The sequence below is a fragment of the Hylobates moloch genome, unplaced genomic scaffold (genome assembly GCF_009828535.3).
Source record: "Hylobates moloch isolate HMO894 unplaced genomic scaffold, HMol_V3 SCAFFOLD_3, whole genome shotgun sequence".
Lineage (NCBI taxonomy): Eukaryota > Metazoa > Chordata > Mammalia > Primates > Hylobatidae > Hylobates > Hylobates moloch.
Genome location: NW_026652278.1, coordinates 9,613,813 through 9,632,139, shown reverse-complemented (window position 1 = coordinate 9,632,139; position 18,327 = coordinate 9,613,813). Strand labels below are relative to the sequence as shown.

At 43.2% G+C, this 18,327-nt stretch overlaps 1 protein-coding gene across 1 annotated transcript in view; it reads right to left on the bottom strand.

Moving 5' to 3' along the window:
• CPXM2 (carboxypeptidase X, M14 family member 2) overlaps positions 1–18,327 on the bottom strand; it is a 153,398-nt gene that overhangs the window by 89,321 nt on the left and 45,750 nt on the right. Inside the window, exon 4 of the mRNA XM_032175790.2 lies at positions 7,542–7,681. Within this exon, the coding sequence (XP_032031681.1) occupies positions 7,542–7,681 (140 nt within the window). The remainder of the gene's footprint in view (positions 1–7,541; positions 7,682–18,327) is intronic.

Below are 18,327 nucleotides of genomic sequence, written 5' to 3'. Positions count from 1 at the left end.
GTGCTGAGTGACTTCTTGCTCTATTAGTTTCCCCAAGCTTCCATGACAGCTGGTTGTTAAAAGAAGCCTGGCACCTTTCCCCTCTCTCTTGCCTCCCCTCTCCCCATGTGATCTCTGCACACACCAGCTCCCCTTCACCTTCCAACTTGAGTGGGAGCAGCCTGAGGCTTTCACCAGATGCAGATGCAGGCACCATGCTTCTTGCACAACTGCAGAATCATGCGCCAAATAAACCTCTTTTCTTTATAAATTATCCAGCCTCAGATATTCCTCTATAGCAACACCAATAGAATAAGACATGGGTCAAGGGGTGGGGGTATTAGCCAGCTAATCAGGGGAGGAGGCCCACAGCAAGGGGGCCTCCCCACGAAAAAACAGAGGGAAGCAAAGGCAGGGTGTGCCCAGCAACCATCTGGGGGGTTTCCTGGGGAGTCACAGCTGGAGAACAAGGACCCTCAAATAAAGCAGGGTGGAAGCTTCCAACCTGGAAAACACTCTAAAATTGTTTCCATTTCAGAGATTTCCCCATCTGAGAGCTCATGCCTTCATCATCAACACCCAGAAAGCCAAGAACGAGCCCCTTGTGAAAGCTTTATTTAATTTCAAATAACTATCCCTGCATTGCTGAAATTCAACATAAAATGCAGAAATGATTGCATGCCTGGCATTCTACTTGAACTTAGAGATGTTTTCATTAAAACCCTTCTATTTCATGCTAAACACTATGGTTCAGAAACTGACAGTTTTCAAAGAGGTTAGAAAGGAGTTTGGAAACTTCTCTCTCCCCAGCCCCCCGTAGGTGCCAAACATTTCATTTCACCCTTAAGCGAGGAGACACAGCATGACACATTCTGAAAACACACACACCCTCTTTCCCGAGAAGATGGGTGAATGATTTATAAAGTGCTGGCCTCACTTTGCACTCTGCTTCTGAGCTCCTGGACTGGCCCCGCACCTTCTCTCTGCACTATGGCAGGCTACTGCCATGTGGGCCCAGGTCCCTTGGGAGGAACAAGGGGACACAGAGGCCAGGACAATACCTCAGGGGAGCAGAAAGCTGGATCCAGTGGAAGAGAAAGGGTGGACCTTGCTGAACGCTTCCTACTGTGAAAATGGGAACCTCAGCCAAAGGAGGTGTATGGGGAGGCTCGGGCTCCCCCACACCCTGGACCAAGGTCCTCCAGCTGCTTCTGTATTTGCCTCTGCCCTTCTCACCTTCCTTTCCGCTTCTGCTAGACCCCACTGTCACTTCAGCTGCCTCCTCATCTCCTCTCCCCACCCTTGCAGGGTCCAGTGTCCCCTGGAGATCCCCGCAACAGGGACGGTGCTGAGTAGCCAGTCCTCAAGCCTCAAGATTCCCAGAAGTCTGCTCCTTTGGAACCTCCCCTTGGCTCCATCTCAGCCCCTTGAACCCTGACCCCAGTCATCAACTCCACTGCTCCGTGGGGTCCTCAAATAGGGACACTGTCTTCCCCTGCCAATCCTCCGTCACTTCTGAAGCCTCATCTCCCACAGCGGCTCCTGAACCTGCCCTGCACCTCCAGGTAATCAGCCCTCTAGCTTGAATTCCCGCCCCGCCAGCCTTGAGTCTCACAGTCCCTCGCTCCTGACACAGTTTGTGCCACCAGTGCCACAATGCCCTTATTCCTGATCTCCTCCAGCTGCAACTGCCACCAATGCCACTGCCCCTAGTGAACATACCACCAAGTGTGCCCAAAAGGACAGTGACAATTCCACATCTCCAACAGCCACAGAGCCCTCTCTGCAACTGGAGGAAGATGCTGTCTATCCTTTATCTCAGTGCAGATCTTACATTCTCTGAGTTTCCAGCCCCGAATCCTGTCACATCCCCCGGCTGCAGAGGACTCCACCTCCTACTTCACCATGAATGTGAAACACTCTGGGGTGAAGGCTTGGAACACCCCGAGCACTGCTCCCCATCTTCACTATATCAGGGTATAGGAGAACTTCCTCCTTTCCAGGTGAGCCCCTGTCCCGGAGTCAGCCCCTCAGGGACCTGCCCCATCGGCCACCCCCCACCAACTTTCCCTCCACCTGGATCTTCCCCCAAGGTGAGATTTCAGGGTAAAGGAGACCCTCCTCCTTTCCAGGTGAGCCCCTGTCCCGGAGTCAGCCCCTCAGGGACCTGCCCCATCAGCCACCCCCCACTAACTTTCCCTCCACCTGGATCTTCCGCCCAGCCCAGAAACAGCCAGATTCCCAAGAAGCAAGGAGGGAAATTCACCTTTCTTGTCCTGGTTTTCCTTCTGATGTTGGCATTTTACCCACTCCTTTCCTTCACCATCAGAATTCTCCAAAGAAAAGCCGAACATGGAACTCCTGCTAAGACTTACCATTGCCAAACAGAAAGTGAGCGTCTCAGCGCTGAGCCTCCCTGTCCTTGTGCTCTCAGGCACAGAGCCTGGCTCACAGCAGAAGTTCCATCCGTCTTCCTCTCATTAGCCTAACTCGCTCTTACAAAGTCAGCCAACCAGCTAACCTTCCTCAGCCCTCACCTCACAAACTTATTAATCAAATCACTGCCCCACTTAAAGGACAAATGTAAAGACTTCAAGATATACAGAGAATCATTTTGTTGATTAAAGAGCTAAAATTGAAAAGATTTGGTTACCTCAAACTGCCTGTATTTATTCCAAATCATTAGAAGCATCTATTCACCTCAAGCAGAATAATTAACTTTTCAATCATCACATTGGTTATAACTGTTAACACTCATATATCTAAAATACTTTCTGTCATCAGGGAAATGAAAGACTGCTTTTCATTAGTATACTCACATTGCACAAAATTATAATGCAGTAGGTAAGGATATTTCATAATTGTGAGAAGTATAAATTATTCAATGTCATTAAAACTGGTTGTTTTAATGACATTGAATAATTTATATTTTTAATGATATTGGATAATTTATATTTGTATAAGTTATTGTATTACTTTCAAATAGTATGAATTATTTGGAAAACTAATAAAACTGCGGTTGTAGAACTTATCATCAACTTGGTTATGAGCTTGTGTCAGGACTGTGGTGGCTGAGCCTCATGATTTCACTGCTTCATCTCTCCCATTTGTCTCCCAGGTCTCACAGCAGCTCCCCTGTGCCCATTTACCACGGCATGCACCTTGCTGAGTCTAGTAGACCCAAGATGGTGTTGGACTCTTCCACTAGATTGAAAGCTCCCTGCAGGCAGGGCCATTTCTTGCTCACTTTTATATCCCTAGTGCTTATTGTAGAGCACTTGAGAACATCATAGGAATGAATTAATAGACATCCAGAGAGCATCAGAAACAAATAAGATTATGAATGTTCATTTTAAAATTCCAACTACAGGGCAAGGCACGGTGGCTCATGCCTGCAATCCCAGCACTTTGGGAGGCCAAGGCGGGAGGATGACCTGAGGTTAGGAGTTCAAGACCACCTGGCCAACATGGTGAAACCCCGTGTCTACTAAAAATACAAAAATTAGCTGGGCACAATGATAGGTGCCTGTAATTCCAGCTATTCAAGAAGCTGAGTATCACTTGAACCTGGGAGGTGGAGGTTGCAGTGAGTCGAGATCTGCACTCCAGCCTGGGCATGTTTTTTAGACTCCATCTAAAAAATAAAATAAAATAAAATCCAACTATAAATGTCTTATAAAGGAAAAGTATATTTCTTAAGTGTATATTGTAACTCCAACAGCTAGTCAAGTCTTTCTGTATTTTGACAGCCAGCTAGAAGCCACTCGGAACAGCAACATCCATTTGGAAAAATCTACCAGGCTGGCAAGTTCCTCCCTTTCCGTTTCTAAAACATTACTAACCAAAATGCAACATGCTGTGAGACCAGGGTACGCTCTGCACACTTAACTAGAAAACTCAGACTCTAATTCCAACTCTGCCATGGCTTGTCTTGGTGTGAATTCCACTTCTGCCTGCGACCCTGCAGGACCTGGGAAGCGGCAACGGGCACCGGGGAAGTGTGCAGGATAGTAACCTGCGCAGACCACCCTCAAGCTGTTTACTAGACTCTTACACACAGATACTTCCACCAATTTGTCCTCTAGGGGTGTTCCTGTGAGGGAGAAGAGGGGAGGACCAGGCAGGTGACTGTCCCCAAATCCTCAGACTCATGCAAAGCAGCTTTCTCTGTCTATATTTTCTAAATATTTCCAAGAAAGATTTTATTTGAGAGAAGAAACTATACCTAAAAATAAAGCTTGAAAACCACAGTTACAGATAAACCCAAAGACGTGTGGCAGGAAGAGCCACCACTTACTGTGCACTTATTATGTGCTGGGTCATTTAAAACATCATAATTTCATTTTACCCTCACCACATCTTTATGAGACAGAGAGTAGTTATCCCATTTTTAGAGAACAGGAAACTGAGGGTCACAGAAGCAAAATCTCAAAACCAGCAAGGGCCTAAAGCCCTGATGCGGCGACTGCTCTACAGGGGCCGTCCAGCTCCAGACACTTGTGGCTTCTCAATCTTCTCTTCCCGAAACCCTCCACATTCCCCCATTACATGTATAATATAAATAAATGCTTATTCATGTATCATCATAGATCAATTAACTCATTATCATTCCATGTGAATGAGTCTTTGTCAACTCTTTACTTCATATTGATACCCATTCATTAAAGAGTTATTTCTTGTGCATCCAATAGGTGCCTGGTTCTGGGTAAGGTCCCAGGAATAAAGACTGCCAAGACATGGATCTGCCATAAAGGGAATCACAGACTAGCGGGAAGAAATATGAAAACCAAACAATAGACATATAAAAAAATGATACCATAGCCATCTGTACTGGGAGCAGTGTGGGGACAGGTTATGGCAAGAGAGAAAGGGAGATGACTACTGCCTCCTTTACTGTTAGTATTTAATGATACTCATTTTTGACTTGTTTTCTGGACATACTGAGATAGAAAAAGGCTCAGATACCAAGATGTATCCTCATCCCATTTCCTCTTCAGTCCTCGTTGGAGACAGTACTATTCCCGGAGATAAGACAAACCAAAACTCATCAGGTTTCTTTTCATTGTTTCTGGAGAATAATTTGGCTTGAAATACATTTTTAAAAAGTAACTCTTAAAGTAATTCTATCCCTGGCCTTCCCTCTGAGATGTTCCCGTACTGTCTGAGCTGAGGAAAGATACTGTTCCACTGCAATTCCTTGCTTACCCCAAACCTTCTTGTGTTTCTAGTTGAGATGGAATGTGAGCTTTATACCTACCTTTCACTTATTTTCTAATCCAATAATAACCCGACTACTGGGTCTCTAAGAACAGTGGTCAGACAGCTTAACATGCAAGCATTAAGGCAAAAATCCCCATGGATAATCTCAAACCAGGCTTTTGTTTTAAGTTTCCATTTTTTCTTAAGCAACCCAACTGCCCCCATAAATTCTTGCCTTTCAGAATATCAACAGTGAAAACAATTGTCATGGTAATAAGCTACTGCTAAAAGCAAAATGCGTACCGCAGAGCAAAAATCAGCATATACATACACAAAAGCAACTGAAAAGCAAGGCAAATAAAATATGATACACAAAATGGCATAAATGCATAATCAACTGTTGTCAAAATGCACAAATTATTTGAGCTCTGAAAATGTATTCAAAGAAAAGAATTCAAATGAAGAAAAAGTATGAAAATGCTTTCTCACAATATGATCTATGATAATAGAAAATGGGGACAGGGATGGAGGTGTGGCTGAGTAAATTACAGGCCATTAAAAATAATCATTACAAAGCCTGAGTAACAGCATGAAAAACGTTACTGGTATGTCTTTAAGTTAAAAATAAAATAACTGGATATGTAACATTAGTGCAATATGGGGGGGAAAATCTGTTAGCATAAGGACCACAGAATCATGCATAATGTTTTAAAATTTTGCTGGATGTTATAATATTGTCTTTACAGTAAAAAAAAATTCAGAATAAAATAGCTGATGAGTCACTGCCTGACAATTGTCACTGTATAAGAAAGTCCCCTTTGCAGGGACAATGACAGGTGGTTAAATGTGAGCACAGATGCCAGGTTCATCTCACTTCTCCCACTTTATTTATTAATGTTGACCTTCCAGAAATTAAAATTAATCTAGTCAGCAAATTAAACTCTGATTTTATTTGATTGCCAACAAGTAATTAGTAAATGTTGAAAGATGCCAAGACATGAGCTTTGAGAGTGCAGTATAGATGGGAGGGTTGGGGACGACTGCAGACGGGAGGGATCTGAGCTCACAAAGATCACAGTTTCCTAATGTTCGCGCATGGGGCATTTGTGAGCTTGGCTTCTCAATGTCGGCAGATGTTAGAAGAATTTGAAGATTTCTTGTATAAGTTCAGAAAGCACCTGAGGTCCTGCTGACCCTACTGCACCCCTCCACAAAGCCCCCAAGCTCTGCATAACCACCGTCCACATGGCCGGAGCCACACAACATCCCTCACGGATGCAGCTCTGCCTCCGTCTGCACAACCAGCCCTGAGCCGAGGTCGACAGGGTGATTTTGTTCATGTATTTTTGCTTGCTTGTTGTAAAATAAACATAACATAAAATTTATCATTGTAACCATCTTTAACTGTACAGTTTTGTGGTATTAAGTTCATTCACACTGATTTGCAACCATCTATCTCCAAAACTTTTCATCAAGCTATACTGAACCTCTGTACCTCTTCAACATTAACTCCCAATTCCCCTTTCCTCCTAGCCCTGGCAACACCATTCTAATTTCTGCCTCTACACATCTGACTGCTCTAGGTCGTCATGGAAGTGGAATCATGCAGTGTTTATCTTTTGTGACTGGCGTATTGCGCTCAGCAGACTGTCCCCAAGCTGTACCCATGTGTAGCATGTGGCAGCATGCCTTCCTCTTTAAGGCTGAATAATATGTTTCACTGTATGCATATGTCATGAGATGGAGGGTTTTCAGGGGCTGCAGCCCATCTCTCCTGGGATTACCATCAGATCACACTTGTCACTGCCCCAGCCTTGGCCTTGAGTGAAATTCTGAGAAATGAGACCCCTTCTCACTCTCAGGCCTCAAGCTCTGTCATCCTTGACTTTTACTACTTCTCTGATGATCCTCCATTTAGGAACCTAGACCTCCAGTCCTTCTTTCCAGGATCTGGACGATCCATGCCCTCTACCCCAGAACTGTGTACTCACTGTTTGTCCAGAGGTCCTGCCTTGGGCTGTGCCCTGGCCACCAGCCAAAACACTAATATCTCGTCCCAGAGCCAAGACAGCAGCCACCTGCCTAAACCGCCTGGATTTCACTGAGTCTGTGTCTATTCTGCTCTACCTGTCAGGCAGATCTTTCTCTCCACTCCTTTACAGGGGGAGGGTGTCGTTCTGAGATGCACCTTCCTTCCAAGAGAATGTGTCGACAGTGAGCCCAGCCTCCTGTTCATATTCCAATTTTCTCCTCTTCTATTGCCCATCACCAAACACCTCTCTGCAACTTCCCTGTGTCTGTCCAGACCCTCAAAATCTAGACCCAAAACAGGGTCCAGAAAGCACATGTCCAGGTACACTCACAGCCAGAGGGAGTTTCTCCCTTGAGTGATGACGCCAGTGAATCTGGTCAGGCGCCGAGCGTCCACTTCAATCCACTGCTGGAGGTCATTTCTTCCCGCGCACCACGCTCCGTCATAAAAATCATTTTCATTAATGCCCGCCTAGAAAGAAAGAAAGCAGTGTTCTTCAAAAAGACTCTCAATTGAAGAAAATTAAGACATATCTTTTCCTGAGACTGAGAGGAAGTGAGGGAGGATAGGAGAAGAAAATGAGGAAGGTGTTAAAGAAAGGAATAATTGTGCCCTGAACTCCTCATCCTAAATCATAAAAGGGAGTTGCTTAGTATCCACAAGTTGAAAATATTTCAATATACCATGTCCTCTTTTTGCCCAGTGTGAAAGATGAAATTTAATGAGTACTCCTACTACTCATTCATCTAGCACACATAAACCATCTCCCACACAGCAGCCCACGCACACCAGGTGCCGGGGACGCAAAGGTGAATCGTTCCCTCCCAGAACCTCGCCATCTAGGCAGGAAGAAAGAGTGAAAATAGATGAATTAGAACACAGTGGGGCCGGTGCTATTTCAGGAATATGAGCAAACCGCTGCGGGAGGATTTAAGGACAGAATCACTAACTTAGTGCGGGGCCGACCACAGACAGAAAGCCCCAAGACCAGGGTGTACTTGAAGTAGGTGTTGAAGGGTAAGTTTATCCAGCGAACATTTGTTTGTTAGTGTTTAAGTCATTTGATGTGTTCAGTATCAGCTGCTATTACTACCAAAAATTCTTTTTTTTTTTCTTCAGAGATGGAGTCTTGCTATGTTGCCCAGGCTGGCCTCCAACTCCTGGGTTGAAATGATCCTCCCTCCTCGGCCCTCTGAATAGCTGGGACTACAAGCACACACCACCATGCCTTGCTCAAAAATTCTTTTGATCTGAATTTCCAAGACAGGTAAAGTTTTTGCTCTGGAATTTTCTCTATATTATCACCATGTGAAGGGATAATTCCCTGACTCCCCGCCTCCCAGAAAGGACATGTGAACCAAGTGAAGCATCCTCGTTTATTAACCCTATTTTTCCATGGCTATTTCACAAAGCTATTTCTTTTTTTTCTTTTTCTTTTTTTTTTTTTAGACGGAGTCTTGCTCTGTTGCCCAGGCTGGAGTGCAGTGGCGCGATCTCGGCTCACTTCAAGCTCCGCCTCCCGGGTTCACGCCATTCTCCTGCAAAGCTATTTCTTGTGATCAGATTTAAAAAAAAAAATCTGAATGATAAAAATGATCAGCCAGCCCATCTTCCCTATCTCTGAGCACTTTCAGCTCAAATTCTGGGGCCAGCCTTACTTTCAGTGGGCAATGGAAATGTGAAATTAAGAGTCCAGCTATGGGAGTGAACAACTTGGCCAAAGGTTCCGCTGAGTAAAACTCTATCCATCACCGCACCACCTAACATAAGCGTTCTATCAGGACAAAATCACAGTACAGTGTTAGACATCCAAGGCTTAGCAGATAAGAATAGAACTGCCGCATAGCCTGAGACATGTACCCTATAGAATCATGGAAACTGGAAGGAACTGCCCATCAAAGTCTACTGAACAGGATTTGAAATTAAATTTAAGGCTCCTGGTTTTGCCAGCCTGCATATTTTGTTTCTGCTGCCAATCTCCGTTCTTTCTGGGCACACTGGACAGTCAATTAAATGTAGCACAGTGTCAGGGGAATGGAGAGCTCTTCCCAAAGATGACTCATTGGGAAGTGACAGCCACCTCTGCAAAATTGATTATGAATTTAAAAAGCAAGTGCCTGGGAGAATTCAGTGAAAAAGGAGGTACCAGCCCCAGAGATGTTACAAAATTATACCATCGTGCAATAAATGATATTCAGATGATGCCTCTGAGAAACCACAAAAAGAATGCATTCATCTCTTTCTCTTTAATAATGTAGGGAAATCGCTGATAAATTTTGGAGAAATTTCAATTAAAAGTTGGTGAACCAAAAGGTTTGATTCTTTAAAGGGTACACTAGTCTTGAAAACGTCACTAACATGGAATGAATCTTTCTACTACAATACCAAAAAAAAACTGAGAATTAATGTAATTTTATAAAGGAAATTAAATTATATGCATTTTTTTACCTTAAAGAAAGCACACCACTGCCCCTAACAGACTCAATTTTGCTTAAGATAAATGTGGGAATTATCAAATCCATAACAAAGAGAAAACCTGATACTGTCTAAAGTCAATCTAAGAGGATTTTTCTGTTTCAAGATGATGGGATAAACACGTTAGTTTTTCTGTGTTCTTCTCTCAAAAGTCAACCCCAAGCAAAGAAAGCAAGATACAGAAATACAACTTTGATCTCTGATAAAGCCAGAAGACATATGAAAGCCCTAAATTACAATATATGAAGACAGAATCAGATGGAGGAATCCTGAATGACTCAGCAAGAGAAGGAAGTGCAAACGTCAAAACAGCACAATAAGAAGCAAGCCACGCAGAACCTTAGAAAAGCTGAGAACCTGGGTTTCAATATATCTTTGGGAGGTGAGGGTAAGGCAGGACTCAACAGGCAATTGCTACAAAATGTGTACTAAAAAAACACTAGGCTGGGCACAGTGGCTCACGTCCGTAATCCTAGCTACTCAGGAGGCTGAGGCAGGAGAATCACTTGAACCAGGGGGGCAGAGGCTGCAGTGAGCCAAGATTGCACCACTGCGCTCTAGCCTGGGTGACAGAGCAAGACTGTCTGTCTCTGCTCTGGGTGACAGAACAAGACTGTCTCTGCTCTGGGTGACAGAGCAAGACTGTCAAAAAAAATAATAATAATAATACAATTAATTCCCCCGTATCTCCACCCCCACTCCACAGAGGACCTGAAATTTTTCTCTGAAAAGAAAGCAAACTGGGGGCGCGGACGCGGGCACGCATACACGCAAGCACGCCTCCACTTAACTGGCGCCGCCGCGGCAGCTCGAGTCCACCAGCAGCGCCGTCCGCTTGACCGAGATGCTGCGGGCCTGTCAGTTATCGGGTGTGACCGCCGCCGCCCAGATGGAGAATCAAGATAAAAGAAAATAGAAGGTAGATAAAGAAACATTTAGACTCGGAGCCAAGATGGCCGAATAGGAACAGCTCCGGTCTCCAGCTCCCAGCCCCAGCGACACAGAAGACTGGTGATTTCTGCATTTCTGCTTGAGGTACCGGTTTCATCTCACTAGGGAGTGCCCAACAGTGGGTGCAGGACAGACGGTGAAGCGCACTGTGCGCGAGCCGAAGCAGGGCGAGGCATTGCCTCACTCGGGAAGTGCAAGGGGTCAGGGAGTTCCCTTTCCTAGTCAAAGAAAGGGGAAACAGACGGCACCTGGAATATCGGGTCAGTCCCATCCTAATACTGCGCTTCTCCAACGGGCCTGGAAAACGGCACACTAGGAGATTGTGTCCCGCACCCGGCTCGGAGGGTCCTATGCCCACGGAGTCTCGCTGATTGCTAGCACAGCAGTCTGAGATCAAGCTGCAAGGCGGCAGCGAGGCTGGGGGAGGGGCGCCCGCCATTGCCCAGGCTTGCTTAGGTAAACAAAGCAGCCAGGAAGCTCGAACTGGGTGGAGCCCACCATAGCTCAAGGAGGCCTGCCTGCCTCTGTAGGCTCCACCTCTGGGGGCAGGGCACAGACAAACAAAAACTCAGCAAAGAACCTCCACAGACTTAAATGCCCCTGTCTGACTGACAGCTTTGAAGAGAGTAGTGGTTCTCCCAGCACGCAGCTGGAGATCTGAGAACAGACAGACTGCCTCCTAAAGTGGGTCCCTCACCCCTGAGCAGCCTAACTGGGAGGCACCCCCCCAGTAGGGTCAGACTGACACCTCATTCAACCGGGTACTCCTCTGAGACAAAACTTTCAGAGGAACTATCAGACAGCTGAATTTGTGGTCTCACGAAAATCCGCTGTTCTGCAGCCACCGCTGCTGACACCCAGCCAAACAGGGTCTGGAGTGGACCTCTAGTAAACTCCAACAGACCTGCAGCTGAGGGTCCTGTCTGGTAGAAGGAAAACTAACAAACAGAAAGGACTTCAACACCAAAAACCCATCTGTACATCACCATCACCAAAGACAAAAAGTAGATAAAACCACAAAGATGGGGAAAAAACAGAGCAGAAAAACTGGAAACTCTAAACAACAGAGCACCTCTCCTCCTCCAAAGGAACGCAGTTCCTCACCAGCAACGGAACAAAGCTGGATGGAGGATGACTTTGATGAGTTGAGAGAAGAAGGCTTCAGACGATCAAACTACGCTGAGCTACGAGAGGAAATTCAAAACAATAGCAAAGAAGTTAAAAACTTTGAAAAAAAATTAGAAGGATGGATAACTAGAATAACCAATGGAGAGAAGGGCTTAAAGGAGCTGATGGAGCTGAAAGCCAAGTTTCGAGAACTACGCGAAGATTGCAGAAGCCTCAGTAGCAGATGCGATCAACTGGAAGAAAGGGTATCACTGATGGAAGATGAAATGAATGAAATGAAGAGAGAAGGGAAGTTTAGAGAAAAAAGAATAAAAAGAAATGAACAAAGCCTCCAAGAAATTTGGGACTATGTGAAAAGACCAAACCTACGTCTGATTGGTGTACCTGAAAATGATGGGGAGAATGGAACCAAGTTGGAAAACACTCTGCAAGATATTATCCAGGAGAACTTCCCCAATCTAGCAAGGCAGGCCAGCATTCAGATTCAGGAAATACAGAGAACGCCACAAAGATACTCCTCGAGAAGGGCAACTCCAAGACACATAATTGTCAGATTCACCAAAGTTGAAATGAAGGAAAAAATGTTAAGGGCAGCCAGAGAGAAAGGTCGGGTTACCCACAAAGGGAAGCCCATCAGACTAACAGCTGATCTCTCAGCAGAAACTCTACAAGCCAGAAGAGAGTGGGGGCCGATATTCAACATTCTTAAAGAAAAGAATTTTCAACCCAGAATTTGCTATCCCGCCAAACTAAGCTTCATAAGTGAAGGAGAAATAAAATACTTTACAGACAAGCAAACGCTGAGTGATTTTGTCACCACCAGGCCTGCCCTAAAAGAGCTCCTGAAGGAAGCACTAAACATGGAAAGGAACAACCGGTTCCAGCCACTGCAAAAACATGCCAAATTGTAAAGACCATCGAGGCTAGGAAGAAACTATAGCAACTAACGAGCAAAATAACCAACTAACATCATAATGACAGGATCAGATTCACACATAACAATATTAACGTTAAATGTAAATGGGCTAAATGCTCCAATCAAAAGACACAGACTGGCAAACTGGATAAGGAGTCAGGACCCATCAGTGTGCTGTATTCAGGAAACCCATCTCACGTGCAGAGACACACATAGACTCAAAATAAAGGGATGGAGGAAGATCTATCAAGCAACTGGAAAACAAAAAAAGGCAGGGGTTGCAATCCTAGTCTCTGATAAAATAGACTTTAAACCAACAAAGATCATAAGAGACAAAGAAGGCCATTACATAATGGTAAAGGGATCAATTCAACAAGAAGAGCTAAATATCCTAAATATATATGCACCCAACACAGGAGCACCCAGATTCATAAAGCAAGTCCTCAGTGACCTACAAAGGGACTTAAACTCCCACACAATAATAATGGGAGATTTTAACACCCCACTGTCAACATTAGACAGATCAACGAGACAGAAAGTTAACAAGGATATCCAGGAATTGAACTCAGCTCTGCACCAAGCGGACCTAATAGACATCTACAGAACTCTCCACCCCAAGTCAACAGAATATACATTTTTTTCAGCACCACACCACACCTATTCCAAAATTGACCACATAGTTGGAAGTAAAGCTCTCCTCAGCAAATGTAAAACAACAGAAATTATAACAAACTGTCTCTCAGACCACAGTGCAATCAAACTAGAACTCAGGATTAAGAAACTCACTCAAAACCGCTCAACTACATGGAAACTGAACAACCTGCTCCTGAATGACTATTGGGTACATAATGAAATGAAGGCAGAAATAAAGATGTTCTTTGAAACCAACGAGAACAAAGACACAACATACCAGAATCTCTGGGACACATTCAAAGCAGTGTGTAGAGGGAAATTTATAGCACTAAATGCCCACAAGAGAAAGCAGGAAAGATCCAAAATTGACACCCTAACATCACAATTAAAAGAACTAGAAAAGCAAGAGCAAACACATTCAAAAGCTAGCAGAAGGCTAGAAATAACTAAAATCAGAGCAGAACTGAAGGAAATAGAGACACAAAAAACCCTTCAAAAAATTAATGAATCCAGGAGCTGGTTTTTTGAAAAGATCAACAAAATTGATGGACCACTAGCAAGACTAATAAAGAAGAAAAGAGAGAAGAATCAAATAGATGCAATAAAAAACGAAAAAGGGGATATCACCACCGATCCCACAGAAATACAATCTACCATCAGAGAATACTACAAACACCTCTATGCAAATAAGCTAGAAAATCTAGAAGAAATGGATAAATTCCTCGACAAATACACCCTCCCAAGACTAAACCAGGAAGAAGTTGAATCTCTGAATAGACCAATAACAGCTTCTGAAATTGTGGCAATAATCAATAGCTTACCAACCAAAAAGAGTCCAGGACCTGATGGATTCACAGCTGAATTCTACCAGAGCTACAAGGAGGAACTGGTACCATTCCTTCTGAAACTATTCCAATCAATAGAAAAAGAGGGAATCCTCCCTAACACATTTTATGAAGCCAGCATCATCCTGATACCAAAACCTGGCAGAGACATAACCAAAAAAGAGAATTTCAGACCAATATCCTTGATGAACATTGATGCAAAAATCCTCAATAAAATACTGGCAAACCGAATCCAGCAGCACATCAAAAAGCTTATCCACCATGATCAAGTGGGCTTCATCCCTGGGATGCAAGGCTGGTTCAACATACGCAAATCAATAAATGTAATCCAGCATATAAACAGAACCAAAGACAAAAACCACATGATTATCTCAATAGATGCAGAAAAGGCCTTTGACAAAATTCAACATCTCTTCATGCTAAAAACTCTCAATAAATTAGGTATTGATGGGACGTATCTCAAAATAATAAGAGCTATCTATGACAAACCCACAGCCAATATCATACTGAATGGGCAAAAACTGGAAGCATTCCCTCTGAAAACTGGCACAAGACAGGGATGCCCTCTCTCACCGCTCCTTTTCAACATAGTGCTGGAAGTTCTGGCCAGAGCAATCAGGCAGGAGAAGGAAATAAAGGGTATTCAATTAGGAAAAGAGGAAGTCAAATTGTCCCTGTTTGCAGATGACATGATTGTATATCTAGAAAACCCCATTGTCTCAGCCCGAAATCTCCTTAAGCTGATTAGCAACTTCAGCAAAGTCTCAGGATACAAAATTAATGTACAAAAATCACAAGCATTCTTGTACACCAATAACAGACAAACAGAGAGCCAAATCATGAGCGAACTCCCATTCACAATTGCTTCAAAGAGAATAAAATACCTAGGAATCCAACTTACAAGGGATGTGAAGGACCTCTTCAAGGAGAACTACAAACCACTGCTCAATGAAATAAAAGAGGATACAAACAAATGGAAGAACATTCCATGCTCATGGGTTGGAAGAATCAATATCGTGAAAATGGCCATACTGCCCAAGGTAATTTATAGATTCAATGCCATCCCCATCAAGCTACCAATGACTTTCTTCACAGAATTGGAAAAAACTACTTTAAAGTTCATATGGAACCAAAAAAGAGCCCGCATCGCCAAGTCAATCCTAAGCCAAAAGAACAAAGCTGGAGGCATCACGCTACCTGACTTCAAACTATACTACAAGGCTACAGTAACCAAAACAGCATGGTACTGGTACCACAACAGAGACATAGATCAATGGAACAGAACAGAGCCCTCAGAAATGATGCCGCATAGCTACAACTATCTGATCTTTGACAAACCTGACAAAAACAAGAAATGGGGAAAGGATTCCCTATTTAATAAATGGTGCTGGGAAAACTGGCTAGCCATATGTAGAAAGCTGAAACTGGATCCCTTCCTTACACCTTATACAAAAATTAATTCAAGATGGATTAAAGACTTATATGTTAGACCTAAAACCATTAAAATCCTACAAGAAAACCTAGGCAATACCATTCAGGACATAGGCGTGGGCAAGGACTTCATGTCTAAAACACCAAAAGCAATGGCAACAAAAGCCAAAATCGACAAATGGGATCTCATTAAACTAAAGAGCTTCTGCACAGCAAAAGAAACTATCATCAGAGTGAACAGGCAACCTACAGAATGGGAGAAAATTTTTGCAACCTACTCATCTGACAAAGGGCTAATATCCAGAATCTACAATGAACTCAAACAAATTTACAAGAAAAAAACAAACAACCCCATCAAAAAGTGGGCAGAGGACATGAACAGACACTTCTCAAAAGAAGCCATTTATGCAGCCAAAAAACACATGAAGAAATGCTCATCATCACTGGCCATCAGAGAAATGCAAATCAAAACCACAGTGAGATACCATCTTACACCAGTTAGAATGGCCATCATTAAAAAATCAGGAAACAACAGGTGCTGGAGAGGATGTGGAGAAATAGGAACACTTTTACACTGTTGGTGGGACTGTAAACTAGTTCAACCATTGTGGAAGTCAGTGTGGCGATTCCTCAGGGATCTCGAACTAGAAATACCATTTGACCCAGCCATCCCATTACTGGGTATATACCCAAAGGACTATAAATCATGCTGCTATAAAGACACATGCACACGTATGTTTATTGCGGCACTATTCACAATAGCAAAGAGTTGGAACCAACCCAAATGTCCAACAACGATAGACTGGATTAAGAAAATGTGGCACATATACACCATGGAATACTATGCAGCCATAAAAAATGATGAGTTCGTGTCCTTTGTAGAGACATGGATGAAACTGGAAAACATCGTTCTCAGTAAACTATCGCAAGGACAAAAAACCAAACACCGCATGTTCTCACTCATAGGTGGGAATTGAACAATGAGAACTCATGGACACAGGAAGGGGAACATCACACTCCGGGGACTGTTGTGGGGTGGGGGGAGGGGGGAGGGACAGCATTAGGAGATACACCTAATGCTAAAGGACGAGTTAATGGGTGCAGGAAATCAACATGGCACATGGATACATATGTAACAAACCTGCACATTGTCACATTGTGCACATGTACCCTAAAACCCTAAAGTATAATAAAAAAGAAAAAAAAAAAAAAAAAAAAAGAAAGCAAACTGTAGAGACCCTGGATTGGGGATACTAGGCACAGAGGAGGGCAGGGGTGCCGTGATGGATAAAAACAGTAATCTCTGGGGGCATCAGCACACTAAAGAGTGAGATGTTCCAGCTCCTTCCCCCAACCAGCTATAGAACACCATGCAGCCGGGTTTATAACAAACAGAAAAAAAAATGCAAACTATAATAGAGAACAGAAAAAAGGCTTTAAAAATCTATAATTAATATTTCTAGAAAGGTCTTGATTTCATGAAACAAGAATAGAATACTCTAAAAAAGGAAAAAGCACTGAACAAGAAAGAGCTCTTGGAAATTAAAATGTGAAAGTTGAAATTTTTAAAACGTCAGCAACTTTTAAAATAGAAAGGCTTTCTATTTTTAAAACAAAAAGACTAAAAAGCTAAAGTTGAAGAAATCTCACAAAAACTAAAACAGAACACAAAAATAGACAACAGGAGAAAAATAAGAAAAGCAGAGGAAGAAATCCAGAAGAATTTTAGCGGGAAAAAAACGACCAAATAAAAACTATACTTTCCCAGTTAAGTCTCCAAAACTCGTAAGAATCTAGTATACATAATAAACTAATATACACACCATGGAATATCATTTTGAAACTTCAAAACATCAGAAATAAAGAAAAGATTCTAAAAGTTTCCAAAGAGGAAACAAGCAGTAAAAGGAACACACACAAAGAAAGAAAGAGTAATCAGAATTCTCAATAGCAGCATCTGAAGCTAGAAGAATGGAGGGATGGTGCTTTCGAAGTTCAAAAGGGAAAGATTTTTCATCCTAGAATTTTTACACTCAGCCAAACTATCAATCATGATGGCAAAATAAAGACATTTTCAGATTCACAGATTCTCAAAAAATCTATTTTTCATACACCATTTCCACGAAGCTACTGAAGCAGCAGTCCCCAACCTTTCTGGCACCAGGGACTGGTTTTTCCACCATCTGGAGGTGGGGAATGGTTTTGGGATAATTTAAGCATATTATATGTATTGTGCACTTTATTTCTATTATTATTAAATTATAATATATAATGAAATAAAATTACACAACTTATCATAATGTAGAATCAATGGGAGCCTGAGCTCGTTTTCCTGCAACTAGACATTTTCATCTGGAGGTGATGGGAGACAGTGACAGATCATCAGGCATTAGATTCTCATAAGGAACGCACAACCCAGATCCCCTGCATGCACAGTTCACAATAGGGTTTGCGCTCCTTTGAGCATCTAATACCACTGCTGATCTTACAGGAGGTGGAGCTCAGGCCGTAATTTGAACAATGGGGAGTGGCTGTAAATACAAGTGAAGCTTTGCTCTCTGGCCTGCCACTCACTTCTTGCTGTGAAAGCCCCGTTCCTAACCGGCCACAGATTGGTACCAGTCTGTGGACGGGGGACTGGGGACCCTGTACTAGAGGATGCACTCCAGAAAAATGAGGCAGAACACTACAGAAAGGAATATATCAGATCCAGAAATCAAGGGTTCCAACATAGCAGA